General features: G+C 41.4%; 1 protein-coding gene across 5 annotated transcripts in view; it reads left to right on the forward strand.

Annotated features, from left to right (window-relative positions):
- The first annotated feature begins 6,610 nt into the window (after positions 1-6,610).
- PARP8 (poly(ADP-ribose) polymerase family member 8) overlaps positions 6,611-15,210 on the forward strand; it is a 189,998-nt gene continuing 181,398 nt past the window's right edge. Inside the window, exons 1-3 of one of the 5 annotated variants that reach the window (XM_001093952.5) lie at positions 6,611-6,964; positions 7,992-8,093; positions 9,001-9,055. In XM_001093952.5, the coding sequence (XP_001093952.1) occupies positions 8,003-8,093; positions 9,001-9,055 (146 nt within the window). In that variant the 5' untranslated portion in view covers positions 6,611-6,964; positions 7,992-8,002. Of the gene's footprint in view, positions 6,965-7,333; positions 7,905-7,991; positions 8,094-8,200; positions 8,363-8,442; positions 8,863-9,000; positions 9,056-15,210 lie in introns of those variants that run through there. The other 4 variants (XM_015140064.3, XM_078004416.1, XM_078004415.1 and 1 more) reach the window with 4 other exon arrangements.

The following is a 15,210-nucleotide window of genomic DNA, read 5'->3' on the forward strand; positions in this document are numbered from 1 at the left end:
TTGCCTGTGTTTATCTCATTTTATTCTCTTCTACAACTATAAAGAGATAGAAACCTTTGTTCTCCTCATTCTTCAGATGAGAAAACTGAGATTTTATGTAGTAAGAAATTGTGTAGCTTGCCCAAGTTCACATATCTAGGAGCTGCAGTCCGTTTCACTCCAGTAAAAGTCAGAAGTTGAGTCTGTTTTACTCCAAATCCCAGTCACCACAAGCCTTTCTTGAGATGAGTGTTAAAATTGTTTGACAATTAATACCACAAATGAGAAAAATAATACAGACGTTTTTACCTGAATTTTAAAAACATATTTTTGAAATTACATGGAATCCTATTCCTAAGTAAGCACTGCAAAAATCAACCAACCAACCGAACAAACTCAAAAGTCAATTAAAACTTTGTGGGGCCAGGCACATGGCCACACCTGTAATCCCAGCCCTTTGGGAAGTAAAGGCAGGAGGATCACTTGAGCCCAGGAGTTTGAGAATAGCCTGGGCAACATAGTTGGACCCTGGCTCTACAATTTTTTTTTTTTAACTGGGCGTGATGGCTTGTGCCTGTAGCTATTTGGGAGGCTGAGGTGGGAAGATGACTTGAACCCAGGAGGTAGAGGCTGCAGTGAGCCGTGATTGTGCCACTGCACTCCAGCCTGGGTGACAGTAGGAGACCCTGTCTCAAAAAACAAAAACAACATTTTGAGATGTCATAGTAGGCATATTACAGGCTTAAAATTATTAAGAGAAAAATTTATTTAACTTTATTTAATCTATTTTCCTCCAAACTTACTTGGACCTAGATCTGTTTTGGGAGAAAACCTCATTACATAATATGAAATTAATATCCTATAATTGGGGAAATGCTTCTCTTTTATAAAGAAAACATGAAACTTTGAAAGTGAGTGCAAAATAAAATCAATCAATCAATGCGTGTATATTGTGTGACTCCAACCTACTAAACGTTATTCTATGGGCTATTTAGGGGCAGTGAAAACAAAGAAGTAGCAGGCAGAATTCAAATCTCAAGGAATTTAGAAACTACAGCAATAAAAGACAATAACTAAGACCCCTCCTTGTGCATTACAAACGCTCCTTAGCTTATGATAGGGTCATGTCCCAGTCAACTCATAAGTTGAAAATATCAAAAGGAGAAAATGCATTTAATATATAAACGTACTGAGCATCATTGTTTAGCCTAGCCTACCTTAAATGTGCTCAAAATACTTACCTTTGCCTATAGTTGGGCAAAATTATCTAACACAAAGCCTATTTTATAATTGAGTGTTGAATATATCATATAATTTTTGAATACTGTACTGAAAATGAAAAACAGAATGATTGTGTGGGCACTTGAAGTAAGGTTTCCACTGAATGTGTATTGCTTTCATACCACTGTAAAGTTATAAAATCTAAAGTCAAGCTATCATAAGTTGGGGACTATTAGTGTGTTAAGATAGTCTCTATGATAACCTCTTCCATGGTTACAAAGATCAGTAAAAACAGTTCCTGCATGCAAGGAACTTATAGTCTAGAAATGGGATGAGGGAAGATTAGCGAGTTGGAAAAATCAAGACAGATTTTTTTTTGAAGAAGGTAGCATTTGGTCTGGAGGTGGCTTAAATTTTTTTCTTTTTCTTTTTCTTTTTTTTTTTTTTTTTGAGACGGAGTCTCGTTCTGTCACCCAGGCTGGAGTGCAGTGGCGTGATCTCGGTTCACTGCAACCTCCATCTCCCAGATTCAAGTGATTCTCCTGCCTCAGCCTCCTGAGTAACTGGGGATTACAAGGGCATACCACCATGCCCAGCTAATTTTTGTATTTTTAGTAAAGACGGGGTTTTGTCATGTTGACCAGGCTGGTCTCAAACTCCTGAACTCAGGTGATTTGCCTGCCTCGGCCTCCCAAAGTGTATTTTTTATTTTCTAACAATAAAAATTTAAGGTTTTTGTGTAATTAAAGAGTATCTATTACAGAAAATGAATTGCTATCTAGAATATATAAAAACTTCTACAAATAAATAATACAAACAAAAAATTCAATTAAAAAATAGAGGAAATGACAGGCATTCACGCAGAGACTATACAAATTGACTTGACAAAATGCTCAGTATTACTAATAATTAGGGAACTACAGATAAAAATAAGATGAATACTTTACACCTAGCTGGTTAGGAAAAAAAAAAAAAATTAAAGACAAGTTCTATATACTGTTGGGGAATGTTGTAGGGAATTAGGTATTCTCAAAAACAATGGAGTTTAAAATGATAAAGTAATTTTGAGAGCAATTTGCTTGTATCTATCAAATTTTTAAATTGCCAGCTCCCTGTGATCCAGTCAATTCACTTCCCAAAGAAACTGCTGACACTGTGCATAAAGTTGTGCATTTGTTGTAAATTGTTTTAATCACAAAACATTTTGCAAAAGCCATCATGACTGCAGAAGTGTGGTTAACACTTATTATAGTGCATTCATTCAATATCATTCTCTGCAGTGGCTAAACAGAATGAGCTAGATCTCTTTCCATGACAAAGAAAGAAAGCTCTTCAAGACAAGTAGAAAAATTAAGTTGTGGCCAGGCGCAGTGGCTCATGCCTGTAAGCCCAGCACTTTGGGAGGTTGAGTGGGGTGGATCACAAGGTCAGGAGATGGAGACCATCCTGGCCAACATGGTGAAACCCCGTTTCTACTAAAATACAAAAAATTAGCTGGGTGTGGTGGTGCACGCCTGTAGTACCAGCTACTTGGGAGGCTGAGGCAAGGGAATTGCTTGAACCAGGGAGGTGGAGGTTGCAGTGAGCCGAGATCATGACACTGCACTCCAGCCTGGTGACACAACAAGACACCATCTCAAAAAAAAAAAAAAAATTCAAGTTGTAAAACAATATATATTATGTAGTGCCATTAAGTTATTATTATATTTTGAGACAGAGTAACTGTGTCACCCAGGCTGGAGTGCAATGGTGCCATCTTGGTTCACTGCAACCTCTGCCTCCTGGGTTCAAGCGATTCTTATGCCCCAGCCTCCTGAGTAGCTGAGACTACAGGTATATGCCACCACACCCGGCTAATTTTTGTACTTTTAGCAGAAACGAGGTTTTACCATGTTGCCCAGGCCGGTCTCGCACTCCTGACCTCAAGCAATCCACCCACTTTGGCCTCCCAAAGTGCTGGGATTACAGGCATGAGCTACCATGCCCAGCCTAAATTAAAATTTATATGTATAAATCTGTCAACATATGTACATCTGTGTGAAGATATGAGAATGTGGTAATGCAAGACATTCCCACATAATTATTAATACTAGTTACTTCTGGGACGAAGAGTGGAGTTAGGGGTCAGGATAGGTAAGAATTTTCACATTTTACTTTATGTTCTAATATATGTCTTAAACCATTTGCACTGCGAATATATTCATATAGTATTTACGTACCAAGAAAAAGCAAAAGAGGTATTCAAAAGAAGGAATTAATATGAGTGAGTACAGGCTAAGAATGAGTTTGCTTGCATGGCACAGTGAGGCATCTCATCTAATTATGGTCTAGGATGCTTCTAGGTAGAAAGGGGAATTAAAATTTTATAGGAAAAATGGATCTAAATTAAAGTGAAATTTGGAACTAGAAAGAAGAGTTAAGGTTTCATGCTGTAGCTTTAGTATTACTTAGGTTAGTTAAGATGTTAGATGCCATAAAATCTCAGCATCACTGCTGTGCTGTCACATTTGACCTTAGTAACTTAACAGGGGTATGGTAAGAACCAAAGTGGGACAAATTCCACAATACATCACCTAAAATTCTCCTTCAGCTTGTCAAGTTTATTCAAAGTTGACTTTGTCTTTGGTTTCTCATAGTAGACCTATCAGATGAGGTCAGAAAAATAGGATTAGTTTCCAAAGGCAGTGTTTTTTTTTTTTTTTTAAGAAACAGGGTCTGGCTCTGTCACCTCAACTAGATGCAGTGGTCCAGCCTCAAATTCCAGTGCTCAAGGGATCCTCCCAAGTAGCTAGGACTACAAGTATTCATCCACACGACCAGCTAATTTTTTCTAAATTTTATTTTTTGTAGAGACAGGGGTCTTCTAATGTTGCCAAGGCTGGTTTTGAACTCCTGACCTCAAGCAACCCTCCCACCTCAACCTCCCAAAGTGCTAGGATTACAGGCATGAGCTGCCATGCCAGTCTAGCGGCTTTATAAGGAAAGAATTGCAGAAGTCCCTCTACTTAGAAGGTAGTTGGGTCCTTAGCAGGCATTCTTTCTGTTACAGAACCACCATAAGGAGAAGCTATACCACTCTAATAATCAGAAAGAACTTTTCAGATCATCTTCCTTCCAGTGGCTCTCCATTTTTCTCAGATGAAATCCCACTTCCTCACTCTTATTTAAAGGCCCTTTGTGGTGTCTTCTCACAGCAATGCCTCGGCCCTACTCTGTCCCTCCTTCACTGGTTCTGCCACAAAAGCAAACAGTCCCAGTGCTGTTTCCACAGCCCAGCAAGGATGGTAGGCACCCCCATGGGCATTTACCACTTATGACAGTATTATGCATTTGGCAAAGAAGGCTGTTCCCCTCTTTGCTAATCCTGCCTCCTATCCTCTTCTTAATAACCATGGAATGGCAGAAGTCAGGCTTTTACTTTTCTTAAGACTGTACTAATGGCTGGGTCATTTGGGAAAGGAAGTTGAATGCAAGAAAGGGAAATATAACTGCCACTAGCAGAGGCTATTTTTAGAGTCCATAGGCTTCAGCCCTCCTCAGAATCCATCATAGGGCTTCTTGGCTTCACTCCTGGCCTGCAGCCATTGGCGGGGCCGGTTTACTTCCTAGTGTGGCTTCTGTACCCATTTATTCCTTTAAGTTCAATTCAGTTGCCGAAAGATTTGGAGAGAGAAAAGAGTTTCTTGTAGTCCATGTTTCATCTTAGATGAATTAATCCCTTTGTGCCTGTTTCCTCTTTTGTAAAATGAGAAAAATAACAGCTAGTATATGCAGTTATTATGAATATTAAATGAGTTACTATATGTAAAGCTTTTAGAACAGTTTCTAGCAGTTAAGGATAAATGTTAATGAATTCTGGATAAGTTCTGCATACATGTTAATAATAAGTTCTGGATAAATGTTAGTTATTAATACCTATATCACATTATTGAACTTAGTGCCTCATGTCCATTACCTTACACTTCCACAGTTGGGTCTTTTGGCATAGGCAAAAAATTTCTGTTTTTCGCTAATAAATTCTATCTGTTGGCTTAGACTCATTATTCCAAACCGGTGGAATTTTTTTGGTAGTCTATCATCCAACATGTAGATTATTATCTTCAATTTAGTTTGGGATACCACCTGAGTTCTCCCTCACTGTGAATATTGATTTTATTTATTTAACAAATTGGTGAAGGGTTTCTTATGTGCCATGTTCCTGAATGCATGTGTATGTTGTATGCTCATGAGTGTTTAAGGAGGGACGGTTTCATCTCAAAGGTGCATATAGTTTTTGATAAGGGAAGTATGTTGACCACACGTAATATAAACACTTAAATATTCGGAGATGGGGCAAGGTAAAGAAAGGATCCTGGATATGGGCTGACTTACTTTGAGCAAATTATTCCATAAGGATCTAGCCTGGAAGATCCTTGGAAGGATTTAGGCTGGTACAGTTTTTATTAAAGAAATTTATCTTGCAGAAATACATACTAGATAGGTTAGTTTTTATTTTTTAATCTTACTCCTTTAAATTTAAAAATATTTATTAAATACATCACACCTTAAGGGCATGAACAGGATGAGGTTAGCTTTATTTAACCAAAACAGGGCAGCCCATGAAGCTTAAAAAAAAAATCAAATATCGGACAAGTCACAAGAAGGCCTATTTTAAGGAGTGAGTAGTAAACTAAGAGCTGATCCAGACAAAAAAAAATATTTGGTAGCTTTAAAACTATTTCACATTTATTTGTAGTAAGGGTTCTACTTGGAAGATGCAAACCTTGTGGCTAGATAACTATAAAATAAATTCTTGTGAGTTAATAGACTTTCAGACTTTTAGAGAAGTTAGAGCACATAATGGAAGAAGAAATACTCATGATTCTCAGTGGTGATGTGGAAGAGAAGAAAGCGTTTTTGGCAGCCAAAGGACCTACACAAAGCAACATATCCAGGAAGGACTAAGGGCTTGAATCTGTCCTACTCTAAACAGGAGGCATTTCAGGAGAGGACTGAGCAGGAGATACAGCCTGTTGTGACTGCGGCTTTACTATATCAAAGGCTGCAGTGGATCTCGATAATGCAGAAGAAGGTTTCCTTTTATAACTCACAGTGAATATGGCTGGATAACGAAACTATTTTGTAATTTCTTTCCTGAAAGATAAAGGAGTTAGAACATAGAATCTTTGATTATACAAAATCTTAAGACTCCTTCAGGGATGGCAGTCATTCCTACCGTGCTGAACAACGTGTTGTCACGGTTAGAATCAGAACTAAACTGATTAAGGGTCTGAAACAGTTTGGCAATTCTTGGGCCCTTATGCTGATAAGAAAGCTGATGAGACAGGGTAATGAAAAGAGGCTGCAAGAAATGACCATTCATGCATTCAGCCAACATTTAGGTCACCCTCCTGTATTCCAGGCGCTGTACATGGCACTGAGAATGCAAAGCTAAACGAGTTACGGTGTACTGGCGGGAGCCTTCTCAGTGGAGAAAAGATCAACAAGAGAATTGCCTGCTGGAGACCTCTCCTAGGGCATAAACCAATACAGAGGTGGGGCAGCTACGTCAGCCTGAGGTGTCCTTAGGCAGAACAGAAAGTGAGAATCAGATCTGTATCTCATTTCTGAGCATCTGGATTGTAGCTTTCCCTTCACTGACTGTCAAAGGAGGTGGTTTTTAAAATCAAGCCAAACAGGTTTCCATCTTTTAGGAAGACCCCGGAACGTGCCAGTTGATTCTGACAATTTCTCATGAACAGAAACACCTAGGAAGGGAGAACTGGTGAGTCTTTTCAAGAGGCGGAAGTCCCTCAAAAGGGGCTGTGTTTCGTAAACGGCGCCCCAAAGGGGCTGAACTACTTCCATCTGGAGGAAAAAGACTCAGGCACCGAGGGAAAGGGAGGGTGCACTTCTGGAGTAATTTCAAGGCTTTTTCCGTGTTATGTGATGTGGCAACAAGGAAAGATTTTTTCGTCTTACTATTTTTTTAATTTTTCAAGATTTTCTTTTCCCCCCTTTTCCCTTCCCAGCCACTCCGGTTTGGGTTTGCCACATGACTCGTAATTCCTTTAGAAAGTGGAGTCGAATTCATAAAAGTGATGGGGGGAGGGGCGCGGAGAGGGAAGGCTGGGAGCCCCAGGGAGTCTTCACTACCTACACTGCCGCTCAGCTCTCAGCGCGAGTGGAGGTCGGGGTGGGCAGACGCGGCTCCCACCCGGGATGGCTGATATTCTGCTAGCCCCGGCGGCCCGCAGCCGGGCCGGGTGACTAGGCGGCGGGCGCGGAGGGTCTGCGGCGGGCGGGCGGCGCTGCAGCAGCCTGGGCACGGCCGCCGCCGCCCGCGGGCGCGAGTGTGCGCGGGTGTGGAAGGCCGGCGTGCGGGCCGTGAGGGGTGTGCGCGCGTGAGCCGGAGCGGGGCTCGCCCCTCGCCGGCGCCCGCCGCCCCGCCGGTGATCGCTCTCCGGCCGTCTCCTGCACCCTCGGCCCCCCACGGCCGTTGGTCCGGGCGGGGGAGGGAGAAAGTGAGACTCAGTGTCATCACCATCCATTGTCAGAAGGGGAGGAAATTGGAATCCAGCAGCGGCGAGCAGCAGCTGGGCGGTCACATCTGGGAATGCAAAGCCGACCTCCCCCTCCTCCTCCTCCTCCTCCACCTCCTCCTCTTCTCTCACCCAGGATCACTTCCGAAACCACTTCGCCTTCAGCCCCTGCCTCGGCCAGAGGTTTCATTTTTAACTGAATATTTACGAAAGCTGGAAGCGTGCGAGGGGGGTGGGGTGGGGTGGAAATAGCGGCTGCTTCTTTTCCAGGGATTTATTTAATGGGGATGTGTTCAAGGCAAGAGCGAATTCAGAAGGATATCGACGTCGTGATCCAGAAGTCCAGAGCTGAGAAGGACTGCCTATTTGCAGGTGAGTTCTTGCTTTTCCAGAACCTTGGACCCAGCGCCCCCTTCCCAGTTTTCTGACCGCGACGTGTGTGGCTGGGGGTGGGGTGGAGGGTTGCACGTCCCCATTCTGGGGTTCATTTGGCAACAGCTGCTGCAACGACCGCGGGAGCTAAAAGGGGGAGGGGGCGCCAGCCTCTCCCCTTCCCCTCCCCCCACCCCCAAGTCTGGGGCAGCCACCAGCTTTGAGGGCAGAACCCGCGTGGCCCGAGCGGAGGTCTAGGCGAAAGGACAGTACGTGGTATTTCCACTCCCGCGTAGTGCCCGAAGCCTCCAAGCACGCCTCCTGGGTTCCAGCAGCAGCGGCAGAGCGGGGTTGGTTGGATCCACCGGGTTTGCGCAACGGGCTGAGCGGCGGCTGCCGGGAATGGAGCCCGCTGCGCTGCGCTGGTCAGCTGCGCCCGGCGCCGAGGACCCCCGGGGGCAGCGCTCAGCCGATCTTCGGCCCCTTCGGCGCCCTCTAGTCCCCTCCGACTGGCAAAGAGAAGGGATTCCTCGGATTCCCAAGGCACCCAGCGCCCCTTCCTGGGGGTCGCCTTTCGTCCATTTTGCTCGCCCGGGAGAGAGATCGGATTTTGCTTTCGCTGCCGCGAGCCCGGCGGGTGCTGCTTCCGGCCTCCCTGACCGCGAAATTCCCGCCGTTGCCATGGCACCCGGCACTTGTTGCGGGGGGCGGCCTCCAGCTGCACCCAGTCGGGGACCCGCCGCATCCCCTGGGACGCGGCGCAGAGCGGGTACCTCGCCACCCTCCAGCCCTCGCCTCCCGCCCGGCCAGGCCTCCCCTGACTCCACCAAATGGGGGGCCTAAGTCATGGTCGGGGTTAAAACAAATCCACTCCATGGGTAGCTTTTAACAGGACTTTCTGTTTCAGATTTCAGATACTCAGACTCCACCTTTACTTTTACCTACGTTGGCGGCTCCAGAAGGTATTTATGTGTATAGAGTTGCTTCATTTCCTGTTCACATGCTTGTGTTTCCTTTGTTCTTAGCGTGTTCCGTGTTCGGGTATTTTGGTTGCTTGTTTGTTTGATTATTGTGGCTTTTCTTTACCCACAACCGAAGCCTGACGTCCCTCGGTTTTAAATAGCGGGGGGAGGGGAATCAATGTTTGATTCAGCTGTTTGGAAGACCACGCCACAGGCAATGAGCGTTGAAACTGTTCTGCTACAGTACTAGATTACTCTTAGGCGATTTGGGGTTGATACAGGCAAGCCGGTGCAAAACTGGAATACTGGATATGAAGTGAAATGTATAAAAGACATAAAATGTCACAAAATAGTTTGATCACAAGTGTTGATTTTCCTGGTGAGTTGGGGCTGCGTGTTTCCATGTTTTCTGAAGGTTCACATAAACATGCAGCTTGCCAATTCTCTACACATTTTTTTTTTTTTTTTCAATGAGTGGTATTTCGGTTTTCACGTTTAGTTGTAAGAAAGAAATTGGAGACTTATATGTAGCTGGAGTGGATGACTTCTTTCTTTTGGGGGAAGAATGAGAGATGCACATTTCGTTAGTAAATTGTGAACAACTTGAAACAAACCCAAATCCAATTTTGAATTTAGGAAGTAGAGTTAAAATGAAAGGTAGCCATTCAAATACTATGCCTTGCTGCCTTAACTTGTTAGGTTAGGATCTTCCTTTTAGCCCTTTAGGGACACAGTAGTTTAAAAGAGCAGTAGCCACATATGAGAAGTATCAGATATAGCTTAGAAGGGAATTCCTGAGACCAGCCCTGCTGTTAAGACTTGACGTCAAATTCAATATTGTTTGATCACGTTCCAAAATATATCTTAGCTAATGGAAACATTTATAAACATATATATTGCAAAAGAAGCTTTCTTGTGTACATACATTTTTAAAAGCTTGAAATTGATGTGCACTTTTAAAAACACATAGGATCTGTATTACATTCTACATCTTAAAACAAATTTAATTAAAATGAATATCATTCGAGTATATACAATATGCCTAAGCCCCAGAATTGGCACATTGATTTACTAGTTGAAAATATAACAGTGAATCACCAAACTTCAGTGTATACTCTTTGGGAGATAATGAAATTACAGTATTTCTTAATTTACTGTAATGTCATCTTTGTAATTATGAATTAATAATTCAATGAGAGGAGACCTGGTTGATTAAATTAACGCTGGTCCTACACATCATATCTAAAGGATCTTCGTATATGACTAATATCCTCTTCCATTATTTTAACAGTTAAAATACACAAAGTGGCCCATTAAAATCAGAGTTGACTTTTCACCATTGCTGTTTTTCTGGTGAGACATGTGGGCAGGAAGGACAGGTGGGCTTTTCAACTAACTAGCTTTCTGATTTTTAATAAGATACCTTAGTTCTTTTGGCCTCAGTTGACTTATCTGTGCAATCAAAGGGTAAGTCATATGCTTAATCACTAAGATCTGTTAGATACTGCAGTTAAGATTCTTTATCAGCAAATTATTGAACTCTAGTGTTAACATAGCTAGAGGTGGAAAAGGGAGCAAGGCCAGGTGTTGGGATGAATAATTAACTAATCAAGATAACATCAGTTTTCACCATAGGAACAAGTACCATGGTTGCTCTTAAAGTAAGAGATGTTTCCTATTTTATGTAATTTTATTAAGGGATAGTGTTTCCTTTTGTCACTGATTTAAATGTACCTGGATGTTTCTTAGCCATTTGGCTAAGATTGAGCGCAAGTATACCTGGGTCTTTTATATCTAATCTAATGTAGACCAGCCTGTTAAAAAAGAAAGACAATTGATTAAACTGCTGATGTGTTGCTTTGTCATCTCAAAAGCTTGTTCTATAATACAATATGTAAAAAGTTGTTACAGTGTAGTAACTGCAGATAATCCCTTTATAATTTGTATATAATGGGGAAGACCATTTATTTTCTGAAAATAACATATTTGTTTTCATTACCAACATTAGAAACCAATATTTATTAATCTATTTCTCATCCTGACATTTCAGTCAGACTCTTAAAATAATCTTGCTGTATTTTGATTTAATGTGCTTATCAACTTATAATATTGAATTAATAGTGTCACTTTAGGTGAACTAGACTTCACTGAAGGAGTTGGGAGCCTTATGGAGAGAGAGTATATGATTATCTCTATTTGTATTTAATTACCATTTCATCTAACCATTAAGAACATATTTCAAGGATATTTTTAAATTCAAGTTGTAGATTAAATGTACTGTACCATTTTCTTTTTGACACTTTCCGAGAACGAGTTACACGGTATTTTTAAAGACAAATATTGATCTTACATGTTACTATTCAAAAAAAAAAAAATAATACAATCATTTTGTTCTACATGTATACTTTTAATTTTTCTGTGGATAATAAGAAATGCCAAGAGGCGATTGTGTCCATACTGGCAAGTGGCCTAATAAATTGTCCTTTTATTTGGTGGTCATCAGAGTGGCAGTTAATATCTTGCTATTTTGCCTTGTGGACTTGAGGTAGAAAGGTTCATGGAATTGTATCCTAGCTTTTGGATGTGCAAACTGAAGCTCAGAGAGTTGAAGACCCATAGTCACTTCTGCCAATTAAATGAAGCTTCCATGTAAACCTGTTCTGTCACACTTCCAAGACCTCCTTCTTCTCCATTAATGTTCTGAAGTTTTTTGAGCATGCAGACACTTTACCATCAAAAAATTATGTAGAAGCATACTTGAGAGTTACAGTTTAAAGAAAAACAAGGTGCAATTATTTAGTTATTAGTAGCATTTACATATGCTTGAAAACTTGTGCTAGATATATGGTAAGATTAATTTATTCTAACAGTGATCTTGATAATCCCCCTAATTCCCAGACTCCTTGGAATAGCTCCACAGCTATCAGTGGTTCTGCCACAGGTTCAGAGCCTTCCCAGTAGTGCCTTCTTATTTGAGAGGTGTGCTAAGAACTATAAAGCAGAGGCTTCAATTGTACACAATTTGGAAGTTTAGGCAAAAGTCATTTCTTCTCTATACTTTGTCATGCTTATCTCCTGTCTCTTTCTGTTTTACTGATTAGCAATAAACTCCTTAAAACCCAAAGGTTTGGGCTTCTGTTCCTTTCACTTGCAGTCAGACATGGAGTTAGTGGTAGAAGAAACAGAAGGGGTAACCTGCATGGTGATAGCTACTGAGGGATGGATAGGAAAGCAGGCTGAGTCCCTGGGGCCAGTGGTTACCAAAGCCAAGGAGAGAGCAAGGGGAGCCCAGTGGGCCTGGCCATGGACTACTCTGGCATTCCGAGTATGAACTTTCAGCCAGGAATGTATTGTGAAAATATTACTGTGAGGTTTTAAAAGTGCACAAATAAGAATTATTTTTTGGGGGGGAAAAAAAGTTAGAAAAAAAGATATACCAAAAAGAAGGAAGTAAAAAATACATGACTTCTGTTAACATATTAAAATTTATTCTTTTGGATTTTTATAATTCTATATGCATATAAAATATGTATGCATCCCCAAATTGTATTATACTCTTTTGAGACCACTTTTTTTTTCACCCAACAATATAACATTAATTTCTTTCCTTTAGAAAATATGTGAGACTAAAGAATGTTTATTGAGAGTTTCCCAATCAAGGAGTATGACTCTCTATGATAGTAAGTCTAATGTTTTATTAGAAATTATAATGAAATTAGAAATTTAATATTAAATTTGGCAGGATGTTGTGAGTTGCCTGCATATGTACACACCCTTTATTATATGACTAGACACTCTTTTGTGTGGTCATGGATATATTGGCATCTTTTGAAGTGTATCCTTTTTGTTTCAGGAGCTTCTGTCTAGATAAATAGCAAGTGTGACACTGATAATAGTAATCGAATATTCCTCAAAGCACAGGCTCCTTCCTCTTTCTCATGGGCCTTTGCACATGCTGCCTGGAAAACTCACCCACAACCTACTTTCTATCCTCTCCTTTGGCCCATCCCTGCTCAGCTCCCTTTGTTGAGATAGTTGCTAAGCCAGATTCTCTGAGAAGCCTTTCCTGGCATCTTCGTCTGTATGATTCTGCTAGGTGTTTCGAAAACCATGTTGTTACAGTATATTGTAATTGCGTATTTATGTCTGTTTGACTGTGAGCCTCTTGATGATGGGAATTCTCTCCTATGCATTGCAGTTTCCCCAGCCCCTAGCACGCTGTCTAGTCCAGTATTCCTTCTCAGTAAGTAGGTGTTGAATGACTTACAAAATGAATGCTAATAGATCTGGCAGACAAGAAGGAATTTCCTAGCCTAAATGACCAGATGTGGATACTCAAACACTTCAGGGTCCCCAGTCTGGTGATGTGACTTGTGATGGAATTTCTTTTATTTTTTTTTTTGAGACGGAGTCTTGCTCTGTCGCCCAGGCTGGAGTGCGGTGGCCGGATCTCAGCTCACTGCAAGTTCCGCCTCCCGGGTTTACGCCATTCTCCTGCCTCAGCCTCCCGAGTAGCTGGGACTACAGGCGCCCACCACCGCGCCCGGCTAATTTTTTGTATTTTTTAGTAGAGACGGGGGTTTCACCGTGTTAGCCAGGATGGTCTCGATCTCCTGACCTCGTGATCCGCCCGTCTCGGCCTCCCAAAGTGCTGAGATTACAGGCTTGAGCCACCGCGCCCTGCCTTTGTGATGGAATTTCATACGAATCCAGCGTGACAGAAGTTGCCTAGTCAAGTTATAAGTCCTCTTCTCTGGGTCACGTGTTCAAATACTTTTAGGGGACAGATAATGCAGTATTTCAGATACTAGGGAATGATGAGGACTGTGGCACACTGGAGAGTTTGGACTCCAAGAGTAATTAATTCAGTTGAAAAAATCGACACCACTCTGGTGATCAAGGAAACTTTCTAGGGGCCCTAATCCACGTGGCCCCCAGTGTGTAATTCCATAACTCATGGGATGCCATCAATAGAGACAATCTACTTGATTGCTAAAGGGCCTTTGTTTTCTTTGGAGTTCCCCAGAAAGGAGAAGTGTATGTGTGTGCAGGGGTGAGGAGGGGGAGGATAAAGAAGCAATACTATCCCCTTAAAAAGGTTTGTCAATTTTCATTATGAAAGAAGATCAAACGTGCCCACTCCAGAAATCTTGGCATATACAGTTATGTTGAAGCCATTCCGTGTTCTTCAAGATGTCACAATGAAAAGAGTGATGATTTTTTTTTTTAATTAACATGTTTCTCTTGGCAATGGGGACTTTCTCACCATACTTTTACATCACTTATTATATATTCAGAATATTGATTTTTTAAAAGTGTGTTTCTTGGCGCCCTAGGAACCTGCCTCAGGAACTGGGGTAGCTGTGGGGAAGGAGTGTGAAGCGAGCTGAATGAATGAGCGAGAATCTGGGTCTTCATATCTTTTTTAAAATTGCAGCTGCTTTTTTCTGTTACGTATAACAACTTTTTTTGAAAACAGTTTCATTGTTGAGTTTTAAAACCACTGACCGAAAATAACCACCAATTTCACATAAGTATACCTTTATTGAGTTTTTTTGTATTAAAAAATTTAAACTCTATTTTCTTCATGGATTAAGGTGATCCTACTAGTGATATTTATTAAGCATTGTCTCTGCTGTTTTCTTTGCTGGCCTTGCCTTATCCCGTGTTTCCAAAAAATACAAATGGGCATTTTGTCAGCTACTTCACATTTTATAGCAGGAAAAACAGAGGCTTGGGTGTTTAAGTAAGTCATAGTTAGTAGGAGTCATAGGATACATTTCAGTGTAAGTCAATGTTTATGTAAGGCTTAAGGGACATTGGTTGAATTGGCATGACTAGAATAGTTGGGAATGTTTGGGAATGGGGAGAGATTCCTAATGGGATGTCTGCCAGGGGCAATACTGAAAATCTACTGGTTGGCAAAGGTAGTGCCTAAGCCCAGTGCTAACCATAATAGTTGGAAAAGTATGTACATTGGCTGTGGAATCCTTATGCAAATATTTGGCCAATCCATCTAAATTTCCCATAATTTCTCTCTGTAGCATTTTTAAGCAGACATATAGCTGAAATTTTATCAATCCTAAAAATATTTTGTAATTCTCTGCCCAGATTTGCATTTGGGTAGATTGTGCTGTAGAAGATATAGCTTGCTT

Source organism: Macaca mulatta, chromosome 6, assembly GCF_049350105.2.
Source record: "Macaca mulatta isolate MMU2019108-1 chromosome 6, T2T-MMU8v2.0, whole genome shotgun sequence".
Lineage (NCBI taxonomy): Eukaryota > Metazoa > Chordata > Mammalia > Primates > Cercopithecidae > Macaca > Macaca mulatta.